Here is a 17,430-nt window from a genome sequence, read left to right on the forward strand (position 1 = left end):
AACTTGAGCCCATTATTCCGTGTCCTGCACTCTGGGATGATCAAGAAGAGATCCTGGCCTTCTTCTCTGTGACAACCTTTCAAGTACTTGAAGAGTGCTATCATATCTCCCCTCAGTCTTCTCTTCTCAAGGCTAAACATGCCCAGTTCTTTCAGTCTCTCTTCATAGGGCTTTGTTTCCAGTCCCCTGATCATCTTTGTTGCCCTCCTCTGAACCCATCCTTCTTAAAGTGTGGTGCCCAGAACTGGACACAGTACTCCAGAAGAGACCTAACCAGTGCTGAGTAGAGGGGAACTAGTACTTCCTGGGATTTGGAAGCTATGCTTCTATTAATGCAGCCCAAAATAGCACTGGCCTTTTTTGCAGCCACATCACATTGTTGGCTCATATTCAGCTTGTGATCTACAACCATTCCAAGATCCTTCTCGCTTGTAGTGTGGTTGAGCCACATATCCCCCATCTTGTAACTGTGCATTTGCTTTCTTTTTCCTAGGTGCAGAACTTGGCATTTATCCCTATTAAATGTCATTCTGTTGTTTTCTACCCAGTGCTCCAGTCTATCCAGATCACTTTGAATTTTGTTTCTGTCTTCCAAAGTATTAGCTATCCCGCCCAATTTTCTGTCATCCGCAAATTTGATCAGCATTCCCTGCACCTCCTCCTCCAAGTCATTAATAAAAATGTTGAAGAGCACTGGGCCCAGGACTCAGCCCTGCCATACCCCACTCGTTACCTCTCCCCAGTTTGAGAAGGTCCCATTGATAAGCACTCTTTGAGTCCAATTCTGTAGCCAACTGTGGATCCACCAGATCGTTGTTTCATCTAGCCCGCCACTTTGAGCTAGTTTGCTCATCAGGATATCATGGGGCACTTTGTCGAAAGCTTTGCTGAAGTCAAGGTATATGATGTCTACAGCATTCCCACAGTCCACAAGGGAGGTGACCTGATCAAAAAATGAGATCAGATTCATCTGGCAGGACTTGTTTTTGACAAATCCATGTTGGCTTCGAGTAATCACGGCATTGTTGTCAAGGTGCTTCCAGATGGATTGCTTTATCATCTGCTCCAGAATTTTCCCAGGGATTGATGTCAGACTGACTGGTCTGTAGTTCCCAGGTTCCTCTTTTTTACCCTTTTTGAAGATAGGGACAACGTTAGCCCTCCTCCAGTCATCTGGCACTTCCCCCTTCCTCCATGGTTTCTCAAAGAGAATAGACAGTGGCTCTGAGAATTCTTCTACCAGTTCCTTTATTACTCTAGGATGCAGTTCATCTGTCCCTGGAGATTTGAACTCATTCAAAGTAATTAGGTGTTCCTTGACCATATGCCTATCGATCTCAAGCTGCAATCCTGCCCCTTCAGCCTGGTCTTCGCCTTTGCCAGGGGGGTCATAGACCTTCTTTTGGGAGAAGACTGAGCCAAAGTAGGAATTGAGCACCTCTGCCTTTTCTTTGTCATCTGTTATTGTTTTGCCATCGTTATTTAACAGCTGAACCACCATTTCTTTCCTCTGCCTTTTACTATGCACGTAGCTGAAGAAAGCCTTTTTGTTGTTTTTAGCATCCCTTGCTAACCTCAGCTCATTCTCAGCTTTAGCCTTCCTGACGCCATCCCTGCAATTCTGTGCTATCTGCCTGTACTCTTCCTTTGTTACTTGGCCTTCTTTCCACTTCCTATAAGTGTTCTTTTTTGTTTTCAGGTCATCCCTAAGTTTTTTGTGAAGCCACATTGGCTTCTTCTGTTGTCTTCCACCTTTTCTTCTTGTTGGAATTGTTTGTGATTGTGCCTTGAGAATTTCCTTTAAAAGCTCCCACCCATCTTGGACTCCTTTTCTCGTTAGCGTCGCTTGCCATGGGACCTTACTGATCATTGTTCTGAGTTTATTAAAATCAGCTTTCCTAAAATCCAGGGTACGCGTTTGACTACACTCAGCTTTTGCTTCCCTTAGAACCAAGAACTCAAGTACAACATGGTCGCTTTCCCCCAGAGTTCCTGTAACTGCTGCTTTATCCACTAAGTCATCTCTGTTGGTTAGGATCAAGTCAAGGCTAGCCGATCCTCTAGTTCCTTTCTCTACTTTCTGTAGGAGGAAGTTATCCACCACACAAGTCAGGAATTTCCTGGAGCAGTCATGTTTTGCAGAATTTGTCTCCCAACAAATATCAGGGAAATTGAAGTCCCCCATTACTACTACATCATGCTTGCTTAAAACATTGGCTATTTGCGTTTCAAAAGTTTCATCCTTGTCTTCTCCTTGATTGGGTGGCCGGTAGTAGACTCCGACCACCAGGCTCCTTTTATTCTTTGCTCCATTTATTTCAACCCAGATGCTCTCGATGGGGCTACCAAGCTCCTCCTCCTGTATTTCTGTGCAGTGATATGTATTTTTCACATACAGTGCAACCCCACCTCCCTTTCTGTTCCTCCTGTTCTTTTTGAACAAGTTATATCCTTCAACTGCTGTATTCCAGTCATGAGAGTCATCCCACCAAGTCTCAGTTATACCTATCAGGTCATAATTTCCCTCTTGTATTAAGAGTTCAAGTTCGTTCTGTTTGTTTATTTATTTATTTATTTTTATTTTATTTATTTCATTTCTATACCGCCCAATAGCCGAAGCTCTCTGGGCGGTTCACAAAAACTAAAACCAAACCACACAATAAAACAATTTAAAATATATAGAACATTAAAACCACAGTATAACAATACAACCACAATAAAACCTAGCAGCAGTACAGGAGTTAAAAATACAGATTTAAAACAGCAAAGATAAAAATTTAGAAAGCTAAAATGCCTGGGAAAATAAAAAGGTCTTCACCTGGCGCCGAAAGGAATACAATGTAAGCGCCAGGCGAACCTCACTAGGGAGCTCATTCCAGAGCCGGGGTGCCACAACAGAAAAAGCCCTCCTCCTAGTAGCCACCCGCCTCACTTCCTTTGGCAGGGGCTCACGGAGAAGGGCCGCTGATGATGATCTTAAGGTCCGGGCAGGCACATATGGGAGGAGGCGATCCTTCAGGTAACCTGGCCCCAAGCCATTAAGGGCTTTGAATGTTAACACCAGCACTTTGAATCGGGCCCGGAAATGGACTGGCAGCCAGTGCAGCTGGAAAAGTACTGGCGTAATATGAGCTCGCAGGCCAGTCCCTGTTAACAATCTTGCTGCCCTATTTTGGACCAGCTGAAGTTTCCGGACCGTTTTCAAAGGCAGCCCCACATATAACGCATTGCAGTAATCCAGATGAGAAGTTATCAGAGCATGGATCACTGTAGCTAGGCTATCTCTGTCCAGAGAAGGGCGTAGTTGGTATACCAGCCTAAGCTGATAAAAAGTGCTCCGTGCCACTGAGTTCACCTGTGCCTCAAGTGACAGTTCTGGATCCAAGAGCACCCCCAAACTACGAACCTGATCCTTTAGGGGGAGTGCAACCCCCTCCAGAACAGGTTAAATATCACCTAGCCGGGCAGACGAACCACCCACTAACAGTACCTCCGTCTTGTCTGGATTGAGTTTCAGTTTATTGGCCCTCATCCAGTCCATTACCGTGCCCAGGCACTGGTTCAGAACAGCCACTGCCTCACCTGGTTTTGATGAGAAAGAGAGGTAGAGCTGGGTGTCATCCGCATATTGATGGCACCTCAGCCCACACCTCCGGATAACCTCCCCCAGCGGTTTCATGTAGATGTTAAACAGCATGGGGGATAGAATAGAGCCCTGTGGAACCCCATGGCACAATTGCCATGGCACAGAGCAATAATCCCCCAGCACCACCTTCTGGAATCAGCCATCCAAGTAGGAGCGGAACCACTGTAGTACAGTGCCTCCAACTCCCAACCCAGACAACCTATCCAGAAGGATACCATGGTCGATGGTATCGAAAGCCGCTGAGAGGTCCAGGAGAATCAACAGGGTCACACTCCCCCTGTCCCTCTCCCAGCAGAGGTCATCCCACAGGGCGACCAAGGCAGTTTCCGTTCCAAAACCAGGCCTGAAGCCCGATTGAAATGGATCTAGATAATCCGTTTCATTCAAGAGTGCCTGGAGCTGTCCTACAACCACCCGCTCAAGCACCTTGCCCAGGAAGGGGATGTTGGCCACTGGCCTATAATTGTTAACATCCTCTGGGTCCAGGTTAGGCTTTTTCAGGAGTGGTCTAATTACTGCCTCTTTTAAAGCAGCAGGCACCACTCCCTCTCTCAAGGAGGAATTTACAACCTCCTGGACCCAGCCGGACAACCCCTCCTTGTTTGATTTAATAAGCCATGAAGGGCAAGGGTCAAGCACACAAGTGGTCGATCGGACTTGGCCAAGCACCTTGTCCGCATCCTCAGGCCTCAGTAACTGAAACTCATCCAATAAAACTGGACCAGACGGTGCTCTGAACGCCTCTACCAATGGAACTGCATTAATGGTGGTGTCCAATTCATGACGAATCTGAGCGACTTTATCCTCAAAGTGCCGCGCAAACTCGTCACAGTGTGCTACCGAGGGTTCCACCGTCTCTCTCCCTGGCCCAGAATGTAACAGGCCGCGAACCACTCGGAAAAGCTCCGCCGGACGACACTGAGAAGATGCAATGCTGGTGGAAAAGAACTGCCTCTTTGCCACCCTCACCGCCACAAAGTAGGCTCGATAGTGGGCTCTTACCTGTGTTCGGTCAGACTCAGCACAAGTTTTCCTCCACCTGCGTTCTAGCCGTCTCCCCTCTTGCTTCATTGCCCTCAGCTCAGGTGTATACCAAGGACATTAAACATCCATTAATCTCCGGGGGCAGACCATTTTAATAGGTCCCCCACCCTTGCAGAGGGGAAAGGCTGCCAGAAGTCTAAACCTCAGCAGGAAGTGATCTGACCATGACAAAGGGACAGATGTTAATTCCTCCACTTTCAGATCACCATCCTCCTGCCCAGTCGAGAAAACCAGATCAAGCGTGTGTCCTTTTATATGCGTTGGGCCGATGACATGTTGGGACAGCCCCATGGTTGTCATGGCGGCCATGAAGTCCTGAGCCACCCCGGATACAGCGGCCTCGGCATGGAAGTTGAGATCCCCCAGGACCATCATCCTGGGGGTCCTCAACACCAAGTCCGAGACCACTTCCGTCAGCTCAGGCAGGGAGTCCGATGGGCAGCGGGGTGGGCGGTACACCAACAGAATCCCTAATCTGTCCCGGGTACCCAACACAAGGTACAGACACTCAAGATCTGCACTCGAATGAGCAGGAAGCCTGGAGAGGGAGATTGAATTCCTATAGACCACGGCAACCCCCCCTCCCCGACCCTCAAGTCGGTGTTGGTGCTGCACTGAGTACCCAGGAGGGCACAGCTGGGAGTGACCCCTCCCAGTTCCCCCACCCAGGTCTCAGTAATACATGCCAGGTCAGCCCCCTCATCCACAATCAAATCATGGATGAGGGAGGTATTATTTTGGGCTGACCTGGCATTCAGCAGCAGCACCACCAGACCCGAGGGCAGACTGGTAAGGCTGCTAGGAACCATCAGGTTGGGGGAAGAACCAGAAGAGGGGACAGCTGTAAGGTGTCTAGCCCCTCTTCTCCTCAGCTGGCCTGTTAATCCCCCAATGCCATACCTCCCCCTGCCCGTGACCACAGTTATGGTGGCACCTCCCCCACCCCCTGAGTTGTCCAATAGTCCTCCCAGGCACATATTAAAATATTAAGATATAAAATATACAACAGTTTAAAAGAATATAAAAGAGATAAAAGAGAACAGCAGCTAAGAAGGAGCAGATAGTCCACGTTTGCCCCTTCCCCTGGTCTTTAAAGCTGCTGCCCTCTGCTGCTGCTGCTATTTGCTGCTGGTGTTGTGGCTGCTGGTGTCTCTGGAGAGGCAGGTGGGTAGATCTTGCGACTCCAAGTGCGACGCTAAGTGCGCACATAGCGTCGCACTTGGCGCGACGCCGAGGCGCTGCCTCTGGCAGCCCCGCCTTAAGTACCTGTGGGCGGGGGCAGAAGCAGGCTCAGGCTCAGGATCTCCCGGTGCAGCTGCTGGCTGGTCCTCCTTCCCCAGGCTCCTTCCCGAGCAGCCTCTGGCAGCCCCGCCTTAAGTACCTGTGGGCGGGGGCAGAAGCAGGCTCAGGCTCAGGATCACCCGGTGCAGCTGCTGGCTGGTCCTCCTTCCCCAGGCTCCTGGGAATTAGTTTCCCATACTTGTTTGCCATACTCTGGGCATTAGTATATAGACATCGAAGACCATGTGCTTCATAGTCTGGCTTTCTTCCTACATGTGTCTGAAGACTATTATTGGGCGCTATCAGAGCTGTTCTCTCCGTTGCAGTGCATGTGCCTACATCCATGGTTACCCCCAACATTACATCTCCCTTCCCCGTAGGATTCAGTTTAAAGCCGTCCTGATGAAGTTCTTCATGCTGTGGCCAAACACATTCTTCCCATCCTTTGTGAGGTGCAACCCATCCCTAGCCAACAGCCCATCTTCCAGGAAGTACAGCCCGTGGTCCCGGAATCCAAATCTCTCTCATCGGCACCACCTTCGTAGCCAGTCATTCACCCAGAGTATTTTTCGTTCCCTTTCTATCCCTCTTCTAACTACTGGAAGGATGGATGAGAAAACTATCTGGGCCCCAAAGTTCTTGAGTTTCCTTCCCAAAGCTTCAAAGTCTGATGTGATTTCTTCGTAGCTCTGCTTGGCAGTATCATTTGTTCCCACATGAATGAGAAGAAAGGGATACCTGTCAGTGGGCTTTATGAGTGCAGGCAACCTTTCAGTCACATCTCTAATCTGTCCTCCCGCTCCCGGGAGACAACATACCTGGCGAGTCCACGGGTCTTCACGACATACTTGGGTCTCGATCCCACGCAGCAAGGAGTCTCCCAGTACTACCACTGTTCTCTTCTTGTTGTTGTAGGCCTGGGTTTCATCGCCTCTGTTTGACTGACCTTCAGCCTCTTGCTCACTCTCATGTAGGTTCCCCTGTGATTCTTCCTCTGCAGGCTGTCCTCCAGTCTCATCCGCAAGTACCTGGAATCGGTTCCACAGCTCCACTGCTTCCACTGGTGCAGAGTGGCGTCTAGTTCTTCTTCTCCTGTCACCCTTTTCCAAGGAGTATCCTCTCCTCCATTTTTCTTCACCTCAGCATTTCCCACTGCCTCATCTTGCTGTTGCTCTTCAAGCTTCTGGTCTTCCCTTTGCTGCTGTAGTTCCCCCATTCTGTCCAAGAACTCTTCATGTTCTCTTATTTCCCGGAGGGTCAACAGTCGCCGCTCCAGTCCACTTACTTTTTCTTCCAGCCGCGTGATCAACTTGCACTTGTTGCAGGTGTAGGCCATTGACAATCAATCATTGTACAATATCCAGCTGTGTCATTCCACTGACACAAATGATGTTGCACTAGCGGAAACTAGGTTCTGACCTATGCAAAAGAGGGGGACCCGAGTAAAGTTATGTTGCACGCTTGTAAAAGCAGTTGTACAAGCACTTGTGCAACAGAGATTCACTCCACTGGTGCTATTTGAATTTTTGGAATGGCAAAGTTGGATACTGCCGATTTTCTAGTTTCCAGTGTTTTAAAATACTGTAGGCAAACACAGCATGAGATAGATAATGACCTTCTGTATGATGGTAGAATTTAGGTGCTGAGATTTCCAGGAAAGGAATTTACCTGAGGGCCAGCTCAAACTTCTGCATTGTATGATTTGTTTTCACAGAGGGAGTTGCCTGAAAACACCCTCACACTTCTCAGAAGCAGCTTGAAAAGCCTTTGATCCCCCCCCCCCAATACTTTTGAACAAAGAACTCCAGTGTGAAAACTGAGATGGCTCAGTCCATACATTCAGTGCCAGCTCCATTTTTTTGAGGGCTCTTGGCCAAGACACCCTGAATGGGTCCCCTGCCTCAGTGAGCATATCTTCTCATGGCCATGGTCAACAGCTCCTGTTGCTCCTCTTCTTCTCCCTTATCACTGTGATCACCTGCAGAGAGGCAGCAAGCGAGAAGGCTGTAGCATCCACTGCTCATCCTTATCACCATCACTTTTGCCTGGGACAAAATGAGGCAGATAAGCAATCAGGTTGCAGTGGTGAAGAGGAGCAAGTCCAGAGAACTTTTGGCAGTGGGCGCCTGCTGGGGTATGAGCTGTTGGTAGGAACCCAACCATGCTAACCCTTGATACTGGCCCTGCCCTGAATATCGACATGTTAAGGCAGAGAACTGCACAGTCACAGAAAAATAGTGTAGCCCAGGACCCTGAAATTGTTTAATCCAGCACAAAGTAATCATATACAGTCAGGGCCAGAAATATTGGAACAAGGATAACTGTTTTGACAGTTGACCTCTTTACACCACCACATTGAAGTTGAAAGGAAACACACCCAGATGCGAGCGAAGTCAGGACTTTCAGCTGTAATTCAAGGGGTGTGACAAAAGTGGGGCACTAGCCATTCAGGAAGGGCAGCCAGTGGCATACACACACACCCATCATTGGGGGCTCATAAATAATGGAACAAATGGCTGACAAGCAGCTGCATGGCCAGGTGTGGCCTGTTTCCTGGGCACCCCATGACCAATCAAGCAGATACAAGGCCTGGAGGTGGTTCTGAGTGTTACATTGGCATTTGGTAGCTGTTCACTGGAACTCCCAACATGAGGTCCAAAGAGGTGTCCATGTGAGTGGAGAAGGCCATCATTAGGCTGAGGAAACAACATAAACCCATCAGAGAGATAGCAAAAACAGTGGGAGTGGCCAATTCAACAGTTTGGAACATTCTGAAAAAGGACTTAACTGGCAAGTTCAGCAACAGCAAAAGGCCTGGCATACCACAGAAGACAACTAAAGTGGATGACTGCAGAATTCTGCTCATGGTGAAGAGGAACCCTTTCACAGCATCTAGCCAGGTCAAGAACGCTCTTGCGGAGGTAGGCATGTCATTGTCAACATCCACAGTCAAGAGACAGCTTTATGAATGTAAATACAGAGGCTTCGATACAAGGCGCAAAGCACTGGTAACGCTGAAGGACAGGCCAGATTAGCTTTTGCCAGCAAACACTTAAAAAGGCCTGCCCAGTTCTGGAATAAGATTCTTTGGCCTGATGAAACCAAGATTAACTTGTACCAGAATGATGGGAAGAGAAAAGTATGGAGAAAGAAAGGAACAGCTCATGATCCCAAGCATACCACATCATCTGTCAAACATGGCGGAGGCAGTGTTATGGCATGGGCATGTATGGCTGCCAATGGAACCGGGTCACTGGTGTTTCTTGATGACCTGACTGCTGATAAAAGCAGCGGGATGAATTCTGAAGTGTATAGGGCTATACTTTCTGCTCAGATTCAGTCGAATGCTGTCAAACTGAGAGGCTGCCGCTTCATATTGCAGATGAAAAATGACCCAAAACATAAAGCAAAAGCTGCCCAAGAGTTTCTCAAGGCAAAGAAGTGGGATGTTCTTCACTGGCCAAGTCAGTCACCTGATCTCAACCCAATAGAGCATGCTTTTCACTTCCTGAAGACAAGACTCAAGGCAGAAAGACCCACAAACAAGCAGCAGCTGAAGGCAGCCGCAGTAAAGGCCTGGCAAAGCATCTCAAGGGAGGAAACTCAGCATTTGGTCATGTCCATGGGTTCCAGACTTCAGGCAGTCATTGACCGCAAAGGATTTTCATCCAGGTAGTAAAGGCAATCCTTAAGTTTGAAATGATGTTGGTTTGTTCCATTACTTATGAGCCCCCAACAATGGGTGTGTGTGTATGGCACTGGCTGTACTTCCTGGTTAGTGCCCCACTTTTGTCAAACCCCTTGAATTACAGTTGGAAGTCCTGACTTCACTCCTATCTGGGTGTATTTCCTTTCAACTTCAGTGTGGTGGTGTACAGAGGCCAACTACCCAGTTATCCTTGTTCCAATATTTCTGGCCCTGACTGTATATCCTCATGTATTTAGCATTGAGACTGTGGTTGTCAAGCTCTCTTTCTGCAAGGAAACTTTCCCAGATTGACTTGTCTCATGAGGAGCCCCTACTATATGTTCTAGATGATTTCTAGGAAGTGTTCTTTTGTGCAAATCCAGTTCACATGTTAAGGCCTGTCTTTTATAGAAGGTTGCCTACTATTGCTGATCTTCTCACTGTGGAACCCCTGATTCCCCCCCGCCCCACCACAAAACTAAACAAAAAAAAGGGGGTCCCAGAAGAGTTTCAAAAACACTGATGGGGCGTGGATGTAGGTTTGATTCCCAATGCCTCCAATTTTATGATTTCAGTACAGAATAATTCCTAAATATGTTGCTTTGTCCGATGACATTCTTTTCAGTTCTCCCCCCTGCCCCAACCCAATGTTAAGTCACCTTTGCTACTACAGGATCAGCCCATGCAAAAACTTGCCTATCTCTCATGAAGATGCTCAAATGCAGCATGACAAAATGGCATTTGTTTGCTGGAGAACATAAAAACTTGATGAGAGGATAGGCACATATAGTAGTGGTATATACAGCAGTAAGGACACAGAAAAACTCCCCTGAAAGCCAAAAATATCAAACCAAAAGCAAAACACAAAGATTCTATTACTCTTCCCCCAACTTAAAAGCAGCATCACAAGCAAACAGGTTTTTTTTTTTTTAACCTCCTAAAAGGCTTTGCTCTTCAGGCAAAAAAGGAGACAGTTTCAAATAAGTCAGCACATTTAAAATCCTGTTTCCCAAGAGAGGTTTCCTATGCTCAGAAACATGTATGGGACCACTCTAACAAAATATCTATTGTTCTTAGCATGGGCGAGGAGTGGGGAGAGAAAGAGAGGCCTTCTCCCACTCTTAGATAGAGAAGAAGTCACAACATCCCATTGGTTTCATGTGACACAAAGAACCCCAAATCTAACTTGTGGATTTAACTCAAGTGCTTGAGAGCTCATGTTAACCATTTGTTATCAATATGTTTAAGACCAAAAGTAGGGCTTTCCTCCCTTAATAATTCCCCTCCAGAATCAGATAAGCAAAGTGAAGAAAACAGTAAAAGATAAACTGAAGTCAACTCAATGGATTTTAAGCTGATTATCAATGCGTTCCCCTGAATGTGCATAAAACGGAAAACCTTGTACATATGCAGGTCAGAGGAAGAGGGAAGAATACAACCTGTAACATCCGCAGACACTGGTAGAATAAACACTGTGCAACACACCCAAAAGACCATGCTTTATTACCATGCTTTACAGAATTTGACAGAATTTGTTGTGCAACTAGTCTCATGACTAAAAATACATTTTCCATTATAAAACATGAAGGCACTAAACTAAATACATCCACATTAATAATGCACACATGTACAGACAATACCTACTTACAAAACCAAAGTGCATGGCAAAAAAATCTCAGAACCTATAGTTATTTCTATCTAGTATATAATTGGTCATTTTAGAGACTTAACAAAATATACGTAGATATTGGGCCTGTTCACAAGTCACAATAAGCAACCATGGGTTAATTCACCAGCCACCATTTTGAATATGCAAGCTGCTTGGGGGTTTTTTGGTTATCCAAGGGTTAAGTGTCAAATAACCCATGATACCTGGTTTGCACAACACGACAAGCCATGGCACCCCCTGCTGTGGCTTGCATATTCAAAATGATGGAGGGCATGCGTCTCGTAGCCCTGTGGGTGAATGAACCCACAGTGGCTTACTATGACATGTGAACTAGGTCACTGAGTTAATCAGATATTGGAATAGGGAGGGAAATGGGAAGAACTGCACAGCCTCTGTACCTTTTTCTAGTAATGGTCAGCATCTCCCCATGTCTTTTCCCCTCTGTTGTTTTAACCATTCAAATTCAAATAACCCTTTCCCTTACATAATTAGGAAACAAATCAGGACTTAATCAACTCGACACAGACAATACATTTATTGATTTGGTAAAAACACAGAGCTTAAGTAAGCCCTTCCTCCTTACATGCTCAGAGAATTAACAGTGTCGGTTTGCTACATGAACACTTTGTGGGAGTCTTTCTCCAAGTCATGTTTGCTTCTATTCCACCCTGAGACAATGGTTTTGTGATTTTAAAAAACTTTTTGTTTTATTTATAAATCTATCAGTTGCCTAGCAACAATTTAAAAACGTTTTAAAAGTTTAAAAACTTTAAAACAATTTGATAACTTTATAAACCATCTGAAAACTTTGAAAACAATATGGCCTTCCTTTTGAAGAGGCTGTTCTCAATTATTAAAAATTAAGGAGCAAAATCTGAGAACAATTCCCACCACTTTATCCTAAGTACACACAAAACAATGCCCTTTTTGGCTTTTATGTTTTCTGAAAAGCTTTGGAGGATTACCAAGGCAATTGGTGATAAAACAATAAAGGTATATGCTTGTGTGGTGTGACTGGCATTTCTTTTTCTATTTTCTGTATAACTTGTTTAAGTAAGGTTGTGGTGAGAATCTGCTAGTTTCAGAGACACATACAGCTGTTAGGTTCATTTGCAGTTTTAAAATGGTAATCAATATTTTTGAGAATGATGTGTGAGTGCATGAAAAATGCAGAACGTGTAATATGTCTGACAAGGTGGAAGAAAACAAGTGCTAGTCTCCCTTGTATGTTTGAACTCTAGCTTATAAGGCAGATGAGCTTGTATTTTTAATCAAGAAGCTCTCAAACTATAAGTAAACCATTTTAGACCTTATTAAAGGTAAAGTAACAGCTTCTCAATGATCTGAAAATATAAATAGGCTCATTTTAAAGCAATTATTGCTTAAACCATAATTACAAATAAACAACCAACAATGTTTTTGAAGTGTGGCATTTTTATTCTAAACATTGGCTTGGATTCAAACCCCTGCTTGCACAACCAGAAACGCCTCTAATTTGGGCACAGGGGGTTGTGTTTTGCCAATTTCCTGCCTGCTGCAGCCCGTCATCACCCCCTCCCCCCACTCTAGAGGACTCTCCAAAGTGATATGCAGTAGGATGCTCTGCCTTTGGGGGTAGTACCAGTAACCCAAATTCTCAAGCGGGAATTTGGATCCAAGCCACAGCTTTCACATTCCTTAATGGGAAAAAATCTTAGTGTAAGTAATAAAAATGTAACATTTAATGGCACTGAAAAATGTTCCCAGCAAAAATATCATTGGTTGGTAGTCTCAATTCAACCCTCAGTGTTTTTAATTTTGGTATCTATTACATTGACATCAGTTGCACAAAGCCAAGTTTATCCTGTCAAAACACGTTAAAACAGCACATTCGGCATTATCATAGATACCTACCATTTTTGTTAGCATTCTAAAAGCTACAATATTTAATTGATTCAGGTAAGCAAAATATGCTGCTTTTATGACCTGATACTGCAAGACCTGTCTGGCTCTCCTGACAGAAAGAAGGCTGCTAAAGCCAGTGTCTCCTGCTTTTTCCTCTCTTGAGTTGCAAGCAACTTCACCTAGGAATCAATTTGGGGTGTAATGATTTATATTAAATGCCACTGAACATTAAACATGCAAACTTCCTTAGTACTGAAACATATATTGGACTGGCCATACATTAAGACTGCACATTATTATTTATTGATGGATGCACTTATTTCATTAAAATATGTAAATAGCATTATATTTGTAAACTGAGTTATAAATCTGATCTTAAGTGAAGTCAGAAGAATTGCATCATTGTATAAAGTAAAATGTAAGTCCAATCAGACTGAGGCAACAAACAAGACTGACTTAAATATCCAGTCTTTTCTCCTTATGATACAGTAATGGTCTTGAATTGTGAAGTTTAGGCCCACTATCTACAAGAAAAGGATAAAGATTTGCCCCTCAGACAGTTGAGATTTTATCTTTCAACTTCATAAGAACACTTAAAATGAAAGTTCATCACCACATACATTGTGTTGGACAAAACACAATAAAAATGAGTCCATTGGCAGCCCCTGCTGCAGAGGCAGGCATCAGGTTTTTACTATCAAGAGGCAAAAATGTTCCATCATCTCTTGATAGAGGAAGAAGCCCAACCCAACACTGTTAGATACAGCCGCTATCTCCTTCAGGCTACAGCAATGGCCTCCTTCCTCCAATTAGAGCAAAATGTAATACATAACTTACTCTCCCCCAGCTACATCGAAATTCAGACATGCACAACTCACCAGCCGTGTATGATGTCACACCAGGGACTTGCTAAATCCCTGGCGGAAGGAATTGTCACCATGTGCAGCACACACACAACAAGTCTTTAGGAGTAAGGAAAAACAAATTTATGTTTTGAAGAACCAAAAGTGTTTCAGGCCAAAGAAGCCATTCATTAAGGCAATTTATGAACCAAATACATAGGGGGTCTTAAGGATGGCAGATTACATTTGCCTTGGGGTGTAACAAGTTATGTTCTACTTTCTTACAACTAGGCTATGCAACACCATCCTGCAGATTTCACCCTTCATTTTGTTGGGTCAGAAAAATTAATCTTGAGATTTCTGACAGTCATCTATCTAGATTTACCTTTTTCTCAGATTTGCAACTCAGCCTCTGACTTGGTGACATCATTTGGAACTTGTAAATGGATGCATCTGATATCTAGTTTAGATATTTTGTAAGGGAGAGAGCGGAGGACAGGAAGGCCTGGCGTGCTATGGTCCATGGGGTCACGAAGAGTTGGACATGACTTAACGACTGAACAACAACATGCATTTTAAAGAAAATACTGTTTTATTTTTGAACTTAGCAACCTGCTTTGCATGATCAAAATAACCCACAGTGGTTTATTTAAGCCACGGTGGCTTAAATTGCGGTGAATCCCAGGTGCAGCTTGTCACGTTGTCCGAACCCAGGCTGAATGGCTTGTTGGAGGGGAAAACAACCCTCCAATAACCCATGAGCTGTTGCAGGGTTATTAGAGGGTTAGTTTCTATCGTATTTGTACAACTTCTGCAAACACTGAGATGTGGAATATACAGAATTTACCTGCAGACATGATAGATTTCTAAAATAGTACTTTTTTTGCTGAACAAATTGCCAATCTCTTCTGTAGCAAGACCTTTCTAATCTGTACAGAATTCTGTTTTTGAAAAGAGATCATGGGTAATAACTTACACCCACAGGTAACGATTGCAGTTGTGTGTAATGTATTTTTAAGAAAAGCAAAATCACAATGTAGGTTTGAATTAATGTATTTTCAAATAAATTTGGGCTGAAATCTAGTAAGGCACAGTAAATGTATACAACGCACTGATAATAACTTGACTGGAAGAGAACTCTCTATGTATTTATGTTAACAAAACTTTCTTACTAAACATGCTTACTAAAGAGGCAAGTTTATAATAACCTAACAAGCTTGTTCAGTTATTTTAACACTTGTGCACCCATGGCCACACAAAATATCACACTCTTCTCTTACATAGACTTCCAGCATTCAACTAAGGCTTAGATAACATATGACATCTTTTTAATACTTAACTCCTATTGTGATTTACTCCTCTGGAAGTATGTATACAACTGTCCCTGATGCAAGTCCTTTACTGCTAATGGTATTTTGTTGTGTATATGACCCTTTTTTAAAAAAAGTGGGAGTTGCCAGATGTAAAAACATTTGTAGTGTGCTTCTATCTTATTCCACACTTAATTCTAGTGAAAAAGGCAAGCCCATTTAAAACTTGCCTCCAGAGAAGTAACTCTGGCCATGTTCATTTCTTGAACTGGCCAATTTGTAAAGTTGCTTAAAAGCACTGGCATAAATATATCACAGATGTAGCTGAACATTTATGAATATACATTTATTAAGGTAGAAGAACATTCATTTATTTATTTTCCTACTTGTTTCTATATGCAAAACCAGAAAAATACTTTATTTCCAACCTGAGAAAATGCACTGCAAATTTCAAACTGAGATGTGTTCGGCATCAGTTGTTCAAACATACCTACAGCACCAAAGCCATCAAACAAATGTATGTATGTGCTTTGTCCTTTTTCAGTAGGCCTACACAAGTTGTGACCCACCAAGCCAAATGCTTGTATGGTGACCTGTCACGGGCTTGAGAAGGAGGCACGAAAACAGAAGATGGGCACCATATGTGGCTGGTGGGCTGCATTCAGTTTAGAGCAGGGATGGAGAACCTGTGGCCCTCCAGATGTCTATGGACTCTAACACCCATCATCCCTGATCATTGGCCATGCTGGCTGATGCTGATGGGGCTCGAGTCCAACAGCTGGAAGGTCACACTCTTTCAACTCCTAGTTTAAAGTGTCACAAGTTATGCACGATCTCCTTTACAGCTTGAGCTCCTGGAATAACTGGATCAGCTTAAGGCATCCTCTTGTCAGAGCAAAGGCCACAACAGGTGGTGTGGAGCCACTGGCCAAACCTGATCTTGGCCTAAAGTAGCACTGATGCAGCAGCAGGAGTTATCGGCACTGCCACATCAGTGCCAATTCTCTGTGCTTGCACAGCACAGTTGCATTGTATTAAGGACATATTTATGCAGCAACCTATGAACCATTTAATGGGCCAGGAGCCCATGATCAGGAGTAGAATCCATCAAGGCACTTCAACAACAAGTGAGGAAATCAGGATTTCCCGAGCCTCACTTGCCCAATATAGAATGTGGCTTTAGATTCTGTGGGGCAAATGTCTGTTTACTAAATCCACAGGATCAAACAGTTACAAAACAAAATTCAAAATGTACTGCATTGTAAAAATATTGAACTGCATTACATTCAAATGAAAGGAACAAGAATAGTGAAAAATATATTTTCTTCAATATAACAAGTAGCAATTCAGTGCAAAACAGTCTTTTCAATTAATAGCAACATTTGGTTTGCATTGCATTACTATTACATTCTGCTTAAAAAAAAAACACCCAACAGCCATAACGCATGGGATCATAGTGCTGTCTCAAAAATAATTAATCCTTGGGAATCTTCTACTGATGAGTTGGTCACTGCTCGACCATTTGGAATAACTTCAGGGTAATTTTTCTTAAAATAAACCTAGGGAAGGGAAAGGTTCCATGTTAGTTTCGTAAGGCAAATTGTTGTAGATTGTGACTTAAAAATACATATTAATAGGAAAATTACACATTTTAAAACCTTATATTTTCCTTAAAATTAGTCAAATTACCTTGAGCATTTCTAATAATTGGCAACAAAGCTGGAGTATAGCAACATATATATCTACCATCCCACTCAAAGTGGTAATAATTCAGATCCACTGATAACTTTATCATTTGACATTAACCTGATAAATAAAATCCTTTTACTGGCTCAGAAATGGAGATAAATTAAAAACAGGGTGACAAAGCAGCTTCGAAATCTAGTGTCTGCACAAGGGCTTTTCATTTTCACACATAAAAATAAGCACAATGGATTTGGATGTTAATATCAAGGTTGTAATCCCTGCATTTTACAAACTATGATTGACAACCATTGAAACTTCAGGATGTACGTATGAAATATCCCAGCGTTTAATTTGCGCCATGGAGAAGTCACAGAGCCTTA

The 17,430-nt window shown here is 43.9% G+C and overlaps 1 protein-coding gene across 2 annotated transcripts in view; it reads right to left on the reverse strand.

Moving 5' to 3' along the window:
• Nucleotides 1–12,370: 12,370 nt before the first annotated feature.
• The window catches only part of ABCC4 (ATP binding cassette subfamily C member 4 (PEL blood group)), a 192,512-nt gene continuing 187,452 nt past the window's right edge, over nucleotides 12,371–17,430 (reverse strand). For both annotated transcript variants that reach the window (XM_084844745.1, XM_084844744.1), the window contains one exon: nucleotides 12,371–16,923. In XM_084844745.1, the coding sequence (XP_084700871.1) occupies nucleotides 16,816–16,923 (108 nt within the window). In that variant the 3' untranslated portion in view covers nucleotides 12,371–16,815. The remainder of the gene's footprint in view (nucleotides 16,924–17,430) is intronic.

The sequence above is a fragment of the Heloderma suspectum genome, chromosome 3, assembly GCF_057233095.1.
Source record: "Heloderma suspectum isolate Gila_16-S chromosome 3, 16-S_ref, whole genome shotgun sequence".
NCBI classification, from domain to species: Eukaryota; Metazoa; Chordata; class Lepidosauria; order Squamata; family Helodermatidae; genus Heloderma; species Heloderma suspectum.